Source organism: Pleuronectes platessa, chromosome 23, assembly GCF_947347685.1.
Source record: "Pleuronectes platessa chromosome 23, fPlePla1.1, whole genome shotgun sequence".
Classification (NCBI taxonomy): domain Eukaryota; kingdom Metazoa; phylum Chordata; class Actinopteri; order Pleuronectiformes; family Pleuronectidae; genus Pleuronectes; species Pleuronectes platessa.
The window spans coordinates 1,899,479-1,916,394 of record NC_070648.1 but is presented as its reverse complement, the minus strand read 5'-3'; the positions used below and the strand labels follow the sequence as shown (position 1 = coordinate 1,916,394).

At 45.4% G+C, this 16,916-nt stretch overlaps 1 protein-coding gene across 1 annotated transcript in view; it reads right to left on the bottom strand.

Moving 5' to 3' along the window:
* arhgap36 (Rho GTPase activating protein 36) overlaps positions 1-16,916 on the bottom strand; it is a 29,596-nt gene that overhangs the window by 3,713 nt on the left and 8,967 nt on the right. Inside the window, exons 3-5 of the mRNA XM_053416667.1 lie at positions 8,741-8,897; positions 4,927-4,995; positions 1,236-1,564 (exon numbers count right to left, since the gene is read on the bottom strand). Coding sequence (XP_053272642.1) covers positions 1,236-1,564; positions 4,927-4,995; positions 8,741-8,897 — 555 coding nt within the window. The remainder of the gene's footprint in view (positions 1-1,235; positions 1,565-4,926; positions 4,996-8,740; positions 8,898-16,916) is intronic.

The following is a 16,916-nucleotide window of genomic DNA, read 5'->3' as shown; positions in this document are numbered from 1 at the left end:
AAACAAGATAAAACTAAATGAAAACTGAAATATCTGAATATCGCTGGTTCCACCAACACTGAGAGAATGACAGTCACGACTCCAACTGGATTTATTGGCTTCAATCTTTCATTTTTCTTATTCCTGGCCCCAATAATCTTCCGTAGAAAGTCACTGCCAACAAAACAAAGATTTATTCCATCTTTTCTGTCTGAGATCATCTACAATAACTGAAAACCCACAACTCAGGATTTATTATATTATTCTGTTGCTGTAAGTGGCCAAATATCCCATTAACAGAATTATCATTATTCTCCAGCTTGAATTTATAGAAACAAAACCAGCTCTGGAACATTTCACCTCCTGAATCTGTCCTCGGGTCAAAGTGATGGAAGCTTTAAGATGAATTTATTAAAAACAGAAACTGTACAAAAGTTAAATGTCCTTAAACTTCTCTTCTTCTTCTTTCTGCTCCTGACGTTAATTTCAACTTTCAGTCCGAGACGCGACGAAGACACTGAGCTGCTGCTGCATCACTCTGTCCAGCCAAGTGTGTGTCTGTCTGTGTGTGTCTGTCTGTCTGTCTGTCTGTGTGTGTCTGTCTGTCTGTCTGTCTGTGTGTGTGTGTCTGTGTGTGTGTGTGTATGTTTTCCTCCGTGAGCTGCACTTCACGGCTGCTTCAGGTTCCATTACGATGCTTTGAGAATGTAATGACACTTATTACAGGCTTAACGTAACCACTGCTTTCACATCAGTGCAGAGAGGAGTGCAGAAAGTGTAAAAACACACACACACACACACACGCAGCACCACAACGCAAACACACAGCACCACAACGCAAACGCACAACTGTGGAAACTGAGGAATCGGTTGTGAAAATGTTTACAGCTGGAGATGAAGCCAGAGATTAACTGGCCGAACTGGAAACCTTCATTACAGAGCACACACACTCTCACACACACACACACACACACACAGACACACACACACAGTTGGCAAAGAGGAACAACAGTGCTGCCAGTTTTCATTTCACCGATAAGAGAATCTGAGTCGCTTTCAAAAAACACAACAAACCAAACAGAGGAAAAAGAAAAACACTGAGCGATTAAATCAGGAATTTAAAACAAACCAGGGCCTGAACCTCGTGAAGTGAAAAGGTCAAAACCTCCTTCTGCATCAATGTGTGTTTGTTTATATCTGATGCTTTTCAGTTTGTGTGTCTGTGTGTGTGTGTGTGTGTGTGTGTGTCGTCTCACCCTCCTCTGCCCCCGGTTGCTGTTATCCAGAAACGTGGGTGACATCGGTTTGTTCTGGTTTTCGCAGACGGGCGCCGGGGCCACGGAGTTGGCGGAGGGCGACCCGGGGGGGGGGACGCCGCCCCCCCCTCCCGTGAGGGCCGCGGCGCCGACCAGCGGTTTGCTCCCGTTGAAGAACTGACGCTTCTCGGCCCGGAAGCGCAGCACGCTGGCCTCCAGGTCCAGGCAGTCGCGCCGGCTCTCCTTCAGGGCGTCCTGCTGCCGCTTGTAGGCCCGGTCGTTGGCGATGACCTGAGAGAGCGGGATGCCGAAAGCCTTCTGAGCCGATTCTGATGGAAGACGGGAGAGAGAGAGAGAGAAGGGACATGATGTCACAGAGAGGACATTTAAAAGATCGGACATCATGGAGGGACATTTAATTAATTGTCTCCGTTCAAAAAAAACCTTTACACCACGACCTCGTTGACCTTTCAAACAGAGACTCCAGGGTCAAGGGGCAGAGCGGTGTAAGAATAGACAGAGCGTCCAGAGCGAGCAGGTGAGAGGGCGATCAACAGGTTAATCCTGTTAGAGCGGCCGCAGCCACAGAGCAGACATCACACTCAGACTGATACGGGCTTAACCGCGGGGCCAGCGACCCGCCACACCAGCGAGGTCACCACAGGGGTTCCCCCCCCCCCCCCAAACCCCCACGAATCCCTTCACTCGGCTGCGTCACATGACCAGAACAAGCATAGAGGTGAGGAGAAACCTCTATCTGGACTCCTTGGTTCCTCGGTTCCTTGGTGGAAACTCAGATTTGTCCTCAAAGTGGTTCCTGGGTCAGTTGGGACAATCCCTGCAGGACCATCCAGACATTGGACCTTTGTCCTCCATGATGGACGCCACTTCCCCTTCATGTTCTGAGCTGTAATATCAGCGATTCCTTATTAAAGCAGATTGTTTTAGCTCAGATCTCTGACGGACCGTTTGTCTTCAACTTGGCTGGAAGATGTTTTTTAATCCTGCGTTCCCCAAAAACACAGTGTCCCTGCCAAGGAGCCGGCTCCATGATGGATGTCACAGGTTCATGTGTCTCCAGCTGCACTTGATGGCCTCGTGTGATCAGTAAGCTGCTGATTATTCCTCAGGCCTGACGTCTGTCTGCCCCCCCCTCCTCCTCCTCCTCCTCCTCCTCGAGCTGCTCCTGCTGGACACGTTGGAAATGAGCGGTTGAGGATTTTAATAAACGGTTGGAAAACTCTTCTCAGAGTCGGGACGTCTGTGAGAGCAGAGGTAAAGAAATGTTGGCCGGAGATTTGAGAAGTTTCTCTGATCCTCTTTTCATTAGTTTGATAAATTAAAGCTGAAACAAGCGGCAGGACGAGCTTCACATGTTCTTACTTAACAAATCTTTCAATTACACACATTTCATTTGGGGATATTGATTTGATTCTTTAGCAGCGGTGCAGAAACTCAATGGTTCTAGTTTCTCAGTGGAGTTTTACACTATTTAGTTCCAGGAGATAAACATTTGTTTTAATCATAACTTTACAGGGTTTCGTAAATTGATTCAGTTTTCTTCTTATATCTTTGGTTTGATTCGTGTTTAATTTGTCTTTATAGTTCTTAACAATAAAGCTTATGGTCAAGCTGTAAATATCACTTTCAAACTTAAATTACATTTCATCATCATGAGGGCTTGGTAACGATAAAAAGTATTTATATCTGCCAATAGATCGGTATTGGAAAGGTTTTATTCATTAATACTGATATTAATACTTCATAATGGTTGGTAGGTTCTACAAATAGTGACTTTTCAACCAAAACTTTATTGTAACACTTTGAAGTCAAAACGTCTTTGTGTTGATTGATAAAAATCTACTTGAAACATGGACAGATAAATGAAGATATAAGTCGGTGAGATCTGAAGAAGCCTCTGAGAAGTGAAACATCTTCAGGTCCAGCTGCCTCCACACAAATGTTCTGATCATGTCTCTGAAGCTGCATGGTTTACACACACATGTCCTGATCATGTCTCTGAAGCTGCATGGTTTACACACACATGTCCTGAGGGACCGGGACAGTAAACACCGAGCGTCCGACAGGGAAGCAGCTGCATGTGAGTGAAAAGTTCACGTCTGATTGTTCCCTGGTCGCTGCCCCTGAAGCTCATTGTCTGTTCCTGGAAGACATGGAGGAGATGAATTTAGACGCTGCTCAGCACTCGCTCGTCTTCGTCTGTCCCCACATCAGCAGCTGGACGGGGAAGCTGCTCCTCCGGGGGACCAGTGTGTTTTAGAAACTGGTGTTTGGTTAACACGGCCTGTCCTCTGGGTAAACTCCCGTGAAACATGAGGGAAAACAAAGCAGCGAATTACAGGAAGCAGAGTGATGGTTGTGAGGCTGCAGGGAAACTGTGTGTTGTGTTAGAGAGAGGAGAACGAGGTGTGTGATGTCACAGGAGATTCCCAAACGCAAGATTCATTGGTTCAGCTCGAAGTAACGAGGAGTCAGGAGCGTCTCATGATCCATATAAAACGAATTGAGGATCTGATTCAGGTTGAAATCACGTTCCTCCGGCTTGTTCTCCATCTCCCTCCCTTGTTTTCTTTACCTCTCCTCTCTCAGTGTGAGAGACACATGCCGGGAATCGTCTGCCAATGTTTCCCAAACCTCTAATAAAGAGATGTTCTCGATTCTCAGGCGATTATCTCCCCGCAGGTCAGAAACGGAGCCAGTGCACACGGACACACTTTCCCAGGATGTCTGTAAATCCTGCCTCCAGCCTCTTAGCTGCAGCTCACCCTGCTAATCAGAACTCAGAACATCGGGACCTGGCGCCGCTCCTGCTGGCGCCGCTCCTCCACTACCGCCGGCTGCGTGGCCCTCCGGGGTCGGCAGGTAGCAGATTACATGTGAGGGGATTACACCGTGGGAACTGTAATCTGCACGGGGCGAGACAGAGACGGGGTTTGAGGAGACAGTTTGTTTTGGGCTCGTAGGAAATGATGAGATTTCTGGTTTTTCTTTCATTTGAAAGTAAAGATGAAATATAGTATAACTGAGATTTCAGGAATATCCTCGATATCAGTCTCCTGAATGTAGCTCCACAAATCTCCATGTAAAACAAACATACAAATGATCAAAGGCACAATCATCCAGCTCATGATTTGTGCCTTTGATTTCCCCAAAATCTTGAATCCATTAAAACCAAGAGGCCCAAGAACTAAACTACAAACAATAAAAAACTTTAATCAACTTCCTCAGAAACAAAACACACGTAGAAGTTATGAATAAAGTATTTTAACCAGGAGCTTCCGAGGAATCACATTAAACTCTTCTGATGCACCAGTTGTTTGTTTGTCGTTCTTTGTTCGGTTTGTGTGTAACGCTCAGGAGAGATGGTGAACACAATGGACGTGGAGCTCGACTGAGTGAACCCAGCGTGAGTCAGAGAGCAGACTCAAACCTCTTGAGCTGCACAAACACAGCATTTCAAGTGTGTGAGACCATTAGTGGGAGAGAAACCCAGTGGACGTCAGTGGTGGTGGTGGTGAAGCCGATCCAGTCGACAGAAGACACTTTGTCCTGTGACAGATTCTCACCGGAGCGTCCACGTGGGGACATAGAGCAGCTTCATATAGAAGAGCAACACGTAGATTATCAGAAGCAGAGAAACCACAGGTCTGTGTTGACGTGTGAAACTCACCTCGCTCCTTCTTCTCCTTCGAGAAGGAGTCGAACTTCCTGCGCAGGGATTTTCTCCGTTTGTGTATTTCTGTGGAGAAAAAGAAGAAAAAAAGACACAGTGAGTGAAATGAGAGAAGATTAGAACGTAAACAAAAGATGGACGACACGTTTCCATTTCCTCCCGTCGGCTCAAAATGAAGCTCAAACATCTCAGATCAGACATTATCCACTTTTCTCCCTAAGACTAAAATATCCCAGAGATCATTTGTTTCTGTCTCTCGCCCTCTAATGAAGGATCACTACACAAATACTCATCTATACAACGGAAACTCGTCCTTTATCACCCCTGAATGAACCCCCCCCCCCTCTCTCTTTCTCTAGAAGACACACAGACCTCATTACGACCTTTTCTCCTTTTCCACTCGTTCCTAAGAATAGAGTCGAGCCGCCACAATGGACGAGACCTCTCGGTTTGTTTGAACAGCCGTGAGAGACAAAGGGATCTGGAGTGTGTGTCTGTGTATGTGTGTGTGTGTGTGTGTGATTATTTGTGCACGTGACGAGGAAGGTCCAAAAGAAAAAGATGAATAAACAGTGAAAACGTCTATTTACAGGGGGAAGAAAGTAAAGGAAAATGTAAAGTTTACATTCAGAGGTTGTGTTTGTGTGTCTCAGGCTGCGTGTGTGATGTTAATGCTTTGATTGGCCACATGAAGAGAATTGTGTTGACATAGAAAAACAATATGAACCTCAATGGGACAATTGTTTACAAAAGGAGACATGTACACTGCAATGTAAACATTAAACTCTATTTCTCTGTGTTTGGCTTTTTTATAAATAACTTGAGACCATTTCCAGCTCGGCAACAGTCACGTTTTATAGCAGTAAGTGTGTGTTTGTGTGTGTGTGTGTGTGTGTGTGTGTCAGTGGTGGTGAGACATTTGTTAAACAGCAGCTCTGTGTGAGTGTGTTTTTACAGCCCTCTCTCTCTTTTCTTTTCTTTTTACGAGCCCTGCATCCTCCTCGGAACCGGGTTCACGTGGAAGGAGCCATTGTTTGGATTCGTGAAGCTGCTGTTTAGAAATCACTGATCCAGAGTCAGGTCTTCTCCCTCTTAAGGCCGGAGTGGAGTTCCCTGCTCCTCCTGGAAGACGTGTGATACCCGTGCAATCACAGGGGTTGTGTGTGTGTCTGTGTGTGTCTGTGTGTGTGTGTCTGTGTGCGTTCCATTGGGCTAAAAGGGGTCAAATTCCCATGACTGCAGGAAATTGAGGTTTATTTCCAAAGCGCTTGCCCCCCCCCCCCCCCCCACACACACACACACACGCCACCTCCAGCCGACGGGTGTTTGAACACATGTATGAACAAAGTGTGACGATGACGTGATGGGAGAACACGCATGTGCAGAGCGTCCAATCAAAACACACTAACAGACTTCTCCTGCGGTGCTGCATCATTGTTCGCTCTTGGCAGAAGGTTTTGGTGAAATGCATCATGGGTGATGAACTGGTTACCCGTCACCTGAATCCAACACTGTGCATCTGGGCTTTTAAAATGTATTGAGAGAGAAAGAGGATCACTGGGAGAGGGAGCTGGTCCCAGTAGAGAACCAGAGGACGAGGGCATGAGAACGAACTCCTCACCACAACTAATACGTCTCACAACCACCGAGCCTTCAGCAGTGAATCTATCAGACACACACTCACGCACACGTACAGTTTATTAAAATACAAGCGCATGAGGCCATGCATGTGCAGGACATAAATATGCTCATAAACCCCCCCCCCCCCCCCCCACCCCCAGAGGATTTAATGGTGCAGATTCCTCAGAGGAAAGTGAACAAGAAGAAGGAGGAGGAGGAGGATCTAAAGAAAGATCTGTGGGATGGAGAGAAGCGGGAAGAGGAGCGAGGAGCGAGCGGCGTGGTGGGAGGTGACAGACTCTGAGTGGACCGCGGAGATCCGACCCCAGGGGAGAAACATGAGGAGGAACATTCCCACACTTAGAGAAACGGATTCTGCAGGAACAGATTCACCAGGGCACTGATGTGGAAGTTATAATTCAACTGTAAAGCTGAAACTCTGCAGCTGTCCCGCTCGGTTCTGTTGTTTACAGTTGCCGGGCCGGTCGAGGAGGTTATAACCGAGCGGCGACAAGGCCTGAAGGAGCAACGTGGTCAGAGGAGGTCAGAGGTCAATCATCCTGAGAGAGAACAACAGCCTGGGAGAGAGCGGTAGAGTCTGAGAAAAGAGGTTTACATACCGACTGTGTCACAAGAGAAAGCTGCTGACACACACACAGACACACACACACACACACAGACAGACACACACACTCTGACAATCGGCTGTGCACGTTTCTTCATGAGTCGGCCTCTACACTGTGACCCCCGTGACCTTCACCTCGGGGTCTCCACTCGTTTGAGGTGTTTGACAGATTCACGGCTTCCTGGTGATTCTCTCTCTCTCTCTCTCTCTCTTTATTGGCTGGATTTGGTGCGTCAGAGTTCAGATGGAACAAAGACAAGTTAATGACTTAAAAACCAGACAGATAAACTCAAGAATCCCTTTAAAAATCAATGCAAGGTCAAAGGTCAGTGGGAGTTTAGCCTCAGAGCTCCGTTCTCACAAACAAACAAACAAGTCAACATCGACCCCATGATTCTGGTTCTGCCGTCGGAACAGATCTGTGAGCTGGAACCGATTTGGAGATTGCGTGAGTGACTGTAAATGGAATGTCACGTCTCAAATGATAAAGTTCTGCTGAAATGAAACATGGAAGTTTCTCTTATGACTAAAACGAGGTCCTGCAAGATTATAAACAACAGCTTGAGCCAGAGTTAAGAAGAGATACTGGATGAGGAGGAAACCTGAAGAATCCTGATTGTTTATGAATCATATCTCCAGAAGTAGAAGGAAACTTCAAGTGCATGAATTATTGTCTGGGAAATAAATGTCTGAGTCACAGATAAACCCCCCCCCCCCTTACTCCTTGATACATGTCGGATTGAATTATTCAGATTAACGTGTTATCATCATGTTCCTCTGTTGTCTTTGGAACCTCCTCGTTTTTCACCACTGTTCTTTCCTTTAATGGTATTTATCTGTAGTTGTTTTAACTCCATGAGATTAAAACGTGTCCTTATCAAAGTAAAAACAGACGAGATCATGTGAAGGAGAATTTAAATCAATTCATCCAAACCAGAGAAAAAAAACATCAACACTGGTTCTGGAGTTTAAAGCAGCTTCACATCACTGGAAATCAGATTTAATAAAAAAAAACTAAATCAAATATCTGCTTTTAATCCTCATCAACCTCCCAGATAACAGAAGTTCAGGTATTTTCCAGACATGTAGATAAATAAACAAATCTTTGCACTTCTCTAATCACAATCGACACCTCAGCTCGTTCACACCGGGTCAGAGAAGTCCTCTCTTCTCACCAGAGTCTTCCTCACTTCACACTCATCTTCACTCAGAGACGGATGTTTATCTTTCGACCTCGTCATCGTGAGCAGGACGAACTATTGACATTCACATTGATGACATTACGCCCACGTTATCAGAAGGTCCTGACCCCCCCGTGTGTTAACCTCTTATCTACAGACGGGCAGCTCCTCCATGGACTGTTTATAAACATGGACCTAGACTCCCGGGTCCAGGAAGTGACGCCATGTTGAAAATGATTCACCTTTCCTCAGAAGTTTATGTCTCAATCTCTAGTTTCAAGTCTTTATTTAGTAAATGATGGTCCATTAAGAGACAAATAGACCATAAACATGATTTGGAAACAATTCAAAATCACCCTCATGCCCTTTATTTGTATTCTCCTACCTCTGGGGATGCTGATCTTGAAGTCCAGGTCTCGCTCCTCCAGGTGGTACAAGGCCACTTCCTGGAGCCGGGCCCGCTCCAGCTCCGACAGGCTCTGGATGGTCACCGGCTGCAGCCGCACGCTCTGACCCAACATGGTCGCCCACGTGTGGTCCCCCTGCAGAGGGGGGGGGGGGGAGAGGGGTTAAATGATGACTCAGCAAACGTCCTTTAATCAACGTATCAACAAAGTTTCTGTTAGTCGTTAATCACAATCAATCAACCATCAAGTTCTGAAAAAGGAACAAAAGCCTCAAATAGCGAAAATAGAAAATCTCGATTGTGATCAGTGACGGAAAATCTCTCGTTCCCCAACATCAGCAGTCACATCCCGATCCCAGGGAAAGACTCCAATAAAGGAAGTGAAACAAAAACATGCTCCATTGTGGACCAGACTCTGGGGTCTAATGGAAACCAGTTAAAACAAGGTCATGCAACCAGAACAGAAAACAGTAGAAACTCTCTGGTGGACGGTTTGATTTCCTGAGCTCTGAAACACATGAAGTGACAAACATGAACTATTTCTTCTCCTGCATTAAAACTTTTCAGTGGAAAGATCTGAACATTAAATAATCTCGTACAGACTGAACACACAATAAGCCTCGGGGGGGCCACGTGTGTCACTGTCCTAAATTTAGTAGGTGGTTCTCAAACTGGGAGGCGAACCACTGGGAAGGAGGGGGTGGACGACCCGGGGGGGGGGATTGAGCCTTGTTTACGGCAGATTCTGAGCATTCTTTTAAAACACTGCTAAATATCTGCATCAGGGTGGATGGAGCTTTATTCTGAAGGCTCACACTCACACCAGCTCCTCACTGAACTGCAGGTGGACTGGGACCAGCATGAGCAGCTGTGGCCATGACGAGATCCAGACAAACACAAAACAGATCTGAGGTCAGAGACTCACAACATGTTCAACACAACAGACACAACTAATGTTTGTTTTTTTAACGGTTGTTGTGATAAAACCCTGAAGTGAAGCCAAAAGCACAAAAGCATGTAAATCAAACAGAACATGAATTCAACGTGGGCGGCTCGGTGCTAATTAGAAGGTTGTAGAACACAGAGTTCTTTATGGGAAAGAACCAAAGTGAAAACATCACATAATTGTGCCTCAAACAAACGAAGCAATTAAAGTGAAGTGGGAAATCTAACTCTGCAAAACGACTAAGATCTTAATGATGATGCAGAATCAACTAATCGATACTAGAGTGGAATATACTGGAGTTTAGAAACTTGAAGGAAACCAGGCTTTTAACAGACACAGAGGATTTGAAATTAATTTGCATTTTACTGTATATTCAGAATAGGGTTACTACTAAGAAAAATCAAAACAGATGTGGATGATATCCCTCACATTTCTTTGTGTTATTAAATAACAGTCACATCTGTTTTCACACACTGAGTCCTACTCGTCCTAAACAGAAGACAGAGCCTTCTGTGTGGAATTAGCCGAGTTCCCACGTGTGAGCGAGGAGCGGGCGGGGGGGGGGGGGGTGATGACATCATTCGTTGACGTCCACCCACAGAGTCTCTCTTGATGAACGGCTCCGGGAGCGACCGCTCGAACACGTCTTACCTAACGAGGATTGAGAAACGAGGCTGAGAAGCTGAAACCTGTGGAACGAGTTTCATCATCGCTGAGAAGCTTTTAACTGTGGATTCTGTCTCTACTCACAAATCTGACCCCTGACTAACACAAAGAGCTGGAGTCACTGAGAGGGAGTTTTTTATCTGCATTTACAAACTCTGACCGAACATTTCCCGACTATAAGAGTTCTTATTCTAATCTTTGACTAATCTATATGACCTCGATACACACGGGGAACTGCAGAAGGAACTTTAGATTTAAATCAACCGCCGCAGCAGGAATAGTTTCATAACCCCGATTATCTGAGGGTCTTAAATATGTTGAAATATCATGAACTAGAACTTAAAGTAGGTTTTAATTATATTTGTAATGATTTTTAACGTTGCTTCTCAAAAAGTCTTGTTTCCAGGTTTATTCTCTACTTCACTTTATCTTCATTGAAGTTCAGTCTCATCCTCCTCTTCTTAAAGTCCCTGTTTATGTGGTCGTATACGTCCACATCTGTGTGACTGTCTCATGTCTGTAATTGTGGGTGGGGGGGAGGGCGGGGGGAGCCTCAGCCCACAGCTCAGCCTGATTGGGAAAAATTGCCTCGGCCCCTAAATTTCTAAACGTAACCAGACAAGCGGACCGTGGTGAAAGCGGGTGAACCACAGAGGTCGTCTGTAAGAACCGGTTCCACACGTCGTCTCAAAGTGACAAAGTGGTTCAGCTGTAAAACAAAGCTGTGGGAACGATGGTTTCTCCTGTGGAAGGTTGTGGGTTGGAGGTGACATTTAGGGAAAGTGATAGAGATGGTGACCTTGTGTGTTAGCTCACAGGTCGAGAGCATCACGCGTGTAAAGAGAAAAATGGTCGTCACTGCACAGACTTGGTTTGGTGTCTGAAAGGCCGGTGGGAAGGATCGACCTTCAAAATAAACTGCCTGGTTGTCAACTCGTATTTAAGGCAGGAAGCGAGTCTTTTATTTTGACGTGATTCAAAACATTCTAAAAACTAAATGACTCTTCTGTTATCGTTTGGATATTCGTCTTCTTTCTTAAGTAACTGAATATTTGAGGTTAATAAAGTTTAGTCGTACGTCACTGAGGCCTTGTGGTCCAGATTCAAACATGAATCACTCGAGCAGGACTCAGTTCATTAGTTCATCAGCGTCACAGCTGCATGAGGACGACAGCTCTTCACCTCCTGACCTGAACTAAGTAGTTATTCTATAACTCACAACAGGGTTTTTCCATCCCCCCCCCCCCCCGAGTCGGGTTACGTCTGTGCCTGAACAGAACTTAACCTTAACTAACAGGTTTATTAAAGCAAGTAATTCAAACCTCTGTGTTTCTGGAATATAATACATTAGTTTGTCCTTCAGCGTATGGAATGTCCTGAGATCAAAACGTCCTCATAACCGTGATGTCACCATTAATACAGTGGTAATATCCCCCCCCCCCACCAAGCTTTAATCAAATATGTCCCAGTGGTTTGTGAGTAATTCTGCAAAGAAACGTCAAAGAAAACTCTACACGGTTGTTGTTGTCTGGTTCTTTTGTTTGTTTGCGGTGCAGATAATATTTCAACAGACGGTAATTTAATACAAAAACATTCCAATAAACCAGATCACAGACCAGGAAGCTCTCACGTGGGATTTGAGGTGATATCTGTTGAATATTCAGGAGAAAATAAAACCAAATTCCAAGGATTCTTTACATTCTTCTTCTAAACCGCACTGAGGCGGTTCTTCAAAGTTCGGGGGGGCCGACCTCCCTCGACTTTCAGAGATCTGACGAGAAGATTAGACAATTTACGTCCTGATCCCTGCCCCCCCCCCGCTTTCTGTCCAACTGCAGGGACGAAGACGAGAGACGATTATTACAAACTATTGTTATATCACATTTCGAGGTGAACACATTTCTCTAGATCTTATTTTGAAGAGGTGACGCGCTCACGTTCAAAATCCGGAGAGGAGACATTATTCCAGAAAGACGTCACACACGAAGCTGCACCTGCTCAAACTCACTGGATCCAAACTCTGCATTGAAAACGAGTTACGAGGCGAAACGTGCACGACAATGTGTGTTTGTGATTAGATGCATGTTTTCAGATCGAGCTGTGTTTGTGTGTTTGTGTGTTTTTGTTTCTCCTCGCCTGATAAAGTGTGATCGCTAACAGATGCTTCATCTCACATCCCTATCGCTCTCATGTTGTTTTTAAAATCTCCATCTCTCCTGCATCCCTTGTCCTCCGTCTCTATCTCCCCCCCCCCCCCCCCCCTCACCACCACCACCTCTCCATCAGGGCTGCTGTTGATGTGCTTGTGTTAACTGGCTTCTCCCAGGGGGGTTTGTGTTCGCGTCCCTCTCATCATTAACCCCGGACTCCATGTTCCCACTTCTGTGCAAAAACTGTGCAAATGAGACATAATTAGAAATGAAACTCATCTTCTTTCATGAGGCAATTTGTTTTCCCCTGAATAAATGGAAAAGGTTTAATTGTTGTAATTACAATTAACATAACTGTGGTTTTTCCCCCTCGCTGTGGGGAACTGGCTCCTCGGGGCAGAACATCTCGATTGCCTCCTGCCTCCTCCATGTTAACTGACGGGTGAAGTTCTCATCACTGTCACGTGTTTGTTTCTGTTAAGTTTGGTTTTGTACAACACAATCAAGTACAAGTTAATTAAACACATTGCATCCTTGTATTTATGTTAAAAAACTTATCACAACAACCTCTTTAAACCATCTGTTTCCGATCTTGTGTAAGAAATGAACCGGTTGTGGTTCCCAGTTCATATTATATACACAATCCCAGTCGCTGTGTCTCCTGTTCGGGCCTCAGGGTTCTGCTGCTTCACGGGTGAAGGACAATAGTTTGACTCTATAGCCTCCGTCTTTCAAATCTATAATAAACTGACCTGCTTCCTCAGGACTGAGGGAAAACTCCAGAGCAGAGGACAGATGAACAGAGCCTGTTCACATAAAATACACACATAATGAACATTATCTCCACAACACAAGCACGGCTCTTGAAAAAACCCATTGTCCCTCACAACATAATTATATTTGATCTTTCCTCCCCTTTCATATTTCACGTGATGGACACATGAATAATGTTCTGTGCTCCTGAGAGATTGTGTCTATAATGAGAAAACATTGTTTTGTCATTATTCATCTGCACGTTGTGTTTTCATTAGGACGATCGCACAGAACACATCACAACTGAGCCTCAAAGTATTAGTATGCAAAGGTGCGTACTTATATTCACACCAACACTGAGCGGAAATAACACCCACTCTCACAAACACACCCACACACTCTCACAAACACACTCTCTCACACCCACACACACACAGACACACACAGTTAAACAGACAGGCAGCACTAATAGGCCCCTTGGCAGCGCTGAAGACTTCAGGCTGAGCCACAGAAACAAGTCTCACGTCCACACAGCAGAGGTATTGTGTCAGTTCTGACTAAACTAGCAACGTGCACACACACACACACACACACACTTTTTGGCATCACACACTGCCGTTTGGACTTCAACGTTAAGTCAGTGGATGAATACTAACAGAAGCGGATTAGTGGGATGATGCCAAATGCTTATTTATGTGCAAGTGTGGTGTTTATGTGCGATTGTGTGTTTGCTTGTGCATGCATCTCAGTGTTATGCTATCCAATGAGAAGGTTCATGTTTGAATGTAAAAAGTTTTGCTCAGAATCAAACTATATAGATTATAATTTTAGATTTCCCACATTCTTAAATCGTCTACATCACTGACATTCTGCATCATTTAAAGTTCATCAGTTAGGTCAGGTTTAGACACGCACACACAGACACACACACACAGACACACACACACACACACAGGTGGTCACTTACTCTCTCAGTTAAAGTCCCTGCAGATTCCTCGGCTCCGTGAATCCAGACTTTGCTCAGAGACACAAATCAACACTGAGCTGAATGAGCAGAGTCGCAGCAGAAGTAGTGAGCGAGCGAGTGAGGTAGACAGAGACAGGGTGTAAAAGAGAGAGAGGGGGGGGGGGGCGTGGAGGTTGGGTCAGGCTGATAGGCGAGTTAGATTAAGAGAGGAGGAGGAGGAGGAGGAGGAGGAGGAGGAGGAGTGTTTACAGGCTCCACATTAGGAGCTGGCAACATAAACACAAGAAAGAAGGGAGGAGAGAAAGGAGGGAGGAGGAAACAGAAAAGAGGGAAGGGGATGAGATGGGATGGAAGATGAGGAAGTGAAGGAAGGAATGAGAGGGAATTAATGGGGGGGGGGGGGTGAGGAAGCAAAGAGACAGAAGACGAAGGATATTTAAGGAGATATAAAAAGGTAAGAAAATGATTCAATACAGGACATAAGAAGGAGAGGAGGCACAAAGTAGATGAGGAGTTGAGGAAAAGGAGGTAAGGATTTGACAAAGGAGAGAAGAGGTATAGGGAGGAGAAAAAGAAGGAGCAGAAGAAAGGATGAGAAGGAGGTTTGGGGGAGAGAGGTAGGGAGGGAGGGAGGGAGGGAGGGAGGGAGGGAGTAGGAGGAGGATTAAAACAGGCCCAAAATAAAAGCTCTATAAAAAGGACAGACGAGCAGGTGAGGAGAGAAGAGGAGGAGGAAAGGAGGAGGGAAGAAAAAGGAGAGAAGTTATTTCCCGGTAGAGCGGCTGCTCCTCATCCTGATTCTCACACCAACACCTGGAGTGAAGCTCTATGTGAGCGACACTTTCTCTCCATCATGGTCACGAGTCGGTGGAAAACGACCACACAGGACTTTGTAAGACCACACAATAAAAGCAACACTCAAACCCACTGCCACGGAGAGTGTGCATGTGAGCGTGCACGTGTCACAACAAGCCTGGAAAGTGTCCGTCAGCAGTGCAGCTGTGCGACCCAAAACAACAGCAGCTGAAATGGAACGACACACCGCGACCTGGTGACCTCTCGGCTCAGCCCCCCCCCCCCCCACAGTCGACAGATCTCATCGTTGTCTCATAAACGAGGGAAACAACTAAGAGCGAGTCACAACTAACTTTAAAACAACACACAGCACGAGAGGAAGTCTCACAAAACAAACACAACGTGGAGCACACACACACGGAGACTAAACAAAAAACGAATGAGAATCCGAGCAGCTTCAGATCAGACGGATTCAAACCCAGACCACGTGGTCCTCCCGCTCGGCTCTAACCTCACTTCAGCTGCCACATGAATCAGTTTCACTTCAGACCTCCCGGCTCAGTTTCATATTCACAGTCAAAACAGCTTCTGGATCTTTTTTAGACATGAACTTCTTTTATTTCCTTGTATTTCTTTGTCTCTGGCTTCGATTTCTTACACATTTAACTCAAGGACCCTGAATCTTCTTCTGTCACGGAGCCTTGAGTCAGAGTGCAGAGTGGAGGAGCCGGGATTGAACCACCGACCTTTTACCAACTGGTTTCCTCTAAACAATAAAATGCTTTCAAGGTTTCGCTGAGTGAAGTGACTCTGGAGAACGACACGGTCACGTCCTGCATGTTTCTGTCTCATGGGGACATTAACGACCTGAGGACACAAACAAGGACCAGAAGCAGGAACCTTTGAAAGAAATATTGAGATAAAACAAGATATTAATATCACCAACGTCCTTTTGGCGAAAGATCAGACATTTCTTGAAGCTGTGTTTAGTTTTTTACACTTTAGTTTCTCTACAAATCCTGACTCAACAACTTTCCTGAGCAATTAAACTTTGCTTTTACTTTGTTTATAGATTTTCTGAGTGGATCCAAAGACTTTGAACACACCTTGATGTTTGTGGACATGCTTTTATATTTGTGGTCAATACATTTATTAATTTGATTCCTTCCAGTCCATAGAAATAACAAAATAAAATCTGTCTTTGAAGAAAATGTCTCAAACTGATCAGTATAATAACACCAGGAGTATCAGGCTGCATATCATAGAAATGTGCCAATGACAGTAGAAACCCATCTTGACCTCTGACCCCTGCCCCGCCCCTTTCCATTGAGCTCATGGATATCACACGTCGGTCAGAGTCTCTGTGTTTCGTGTGTCAGCTCATTCTCTGTCTCCTCTTCCGGCTTCTACCCGACCGCCTTTGATCCTGTCCACTTCCTGCTAGGGCGCCATGCGTGCACGGGTCAAAGGTCACGCGTCGAGTCGCACATCTCGTCCTCAAACTCATGTGCTGACTCCGACTGTCGGCCTAAAAAACAGGATGGATGATGAAGAGGCGAGGAGGCAGGAAATCCCTGTCAGGGCAGCTTGTAGAACTTCACTGACTGCACTGCCCCCTACTGTCCAAACACGAGTACAACCAGACCACAGGATCCAATCATTCAAACTAAAAACAGGAAAAGATGCACAGAAAAACATCCCCGTGGTCATAAATCCAATTAGTGTCAAACTAATGAAGATGGGAACGTTCTAGGAATGAAAAGAAAGAAAAGCCCTTAAGGCAGAAAGCAGCAGAACGTGTTTTCACAACCTCAACACGACTCAAAATTTGATTCAGGGTTTTTCCAAGCATCTTTAAAAGAGTCGGAGAAGGAAATT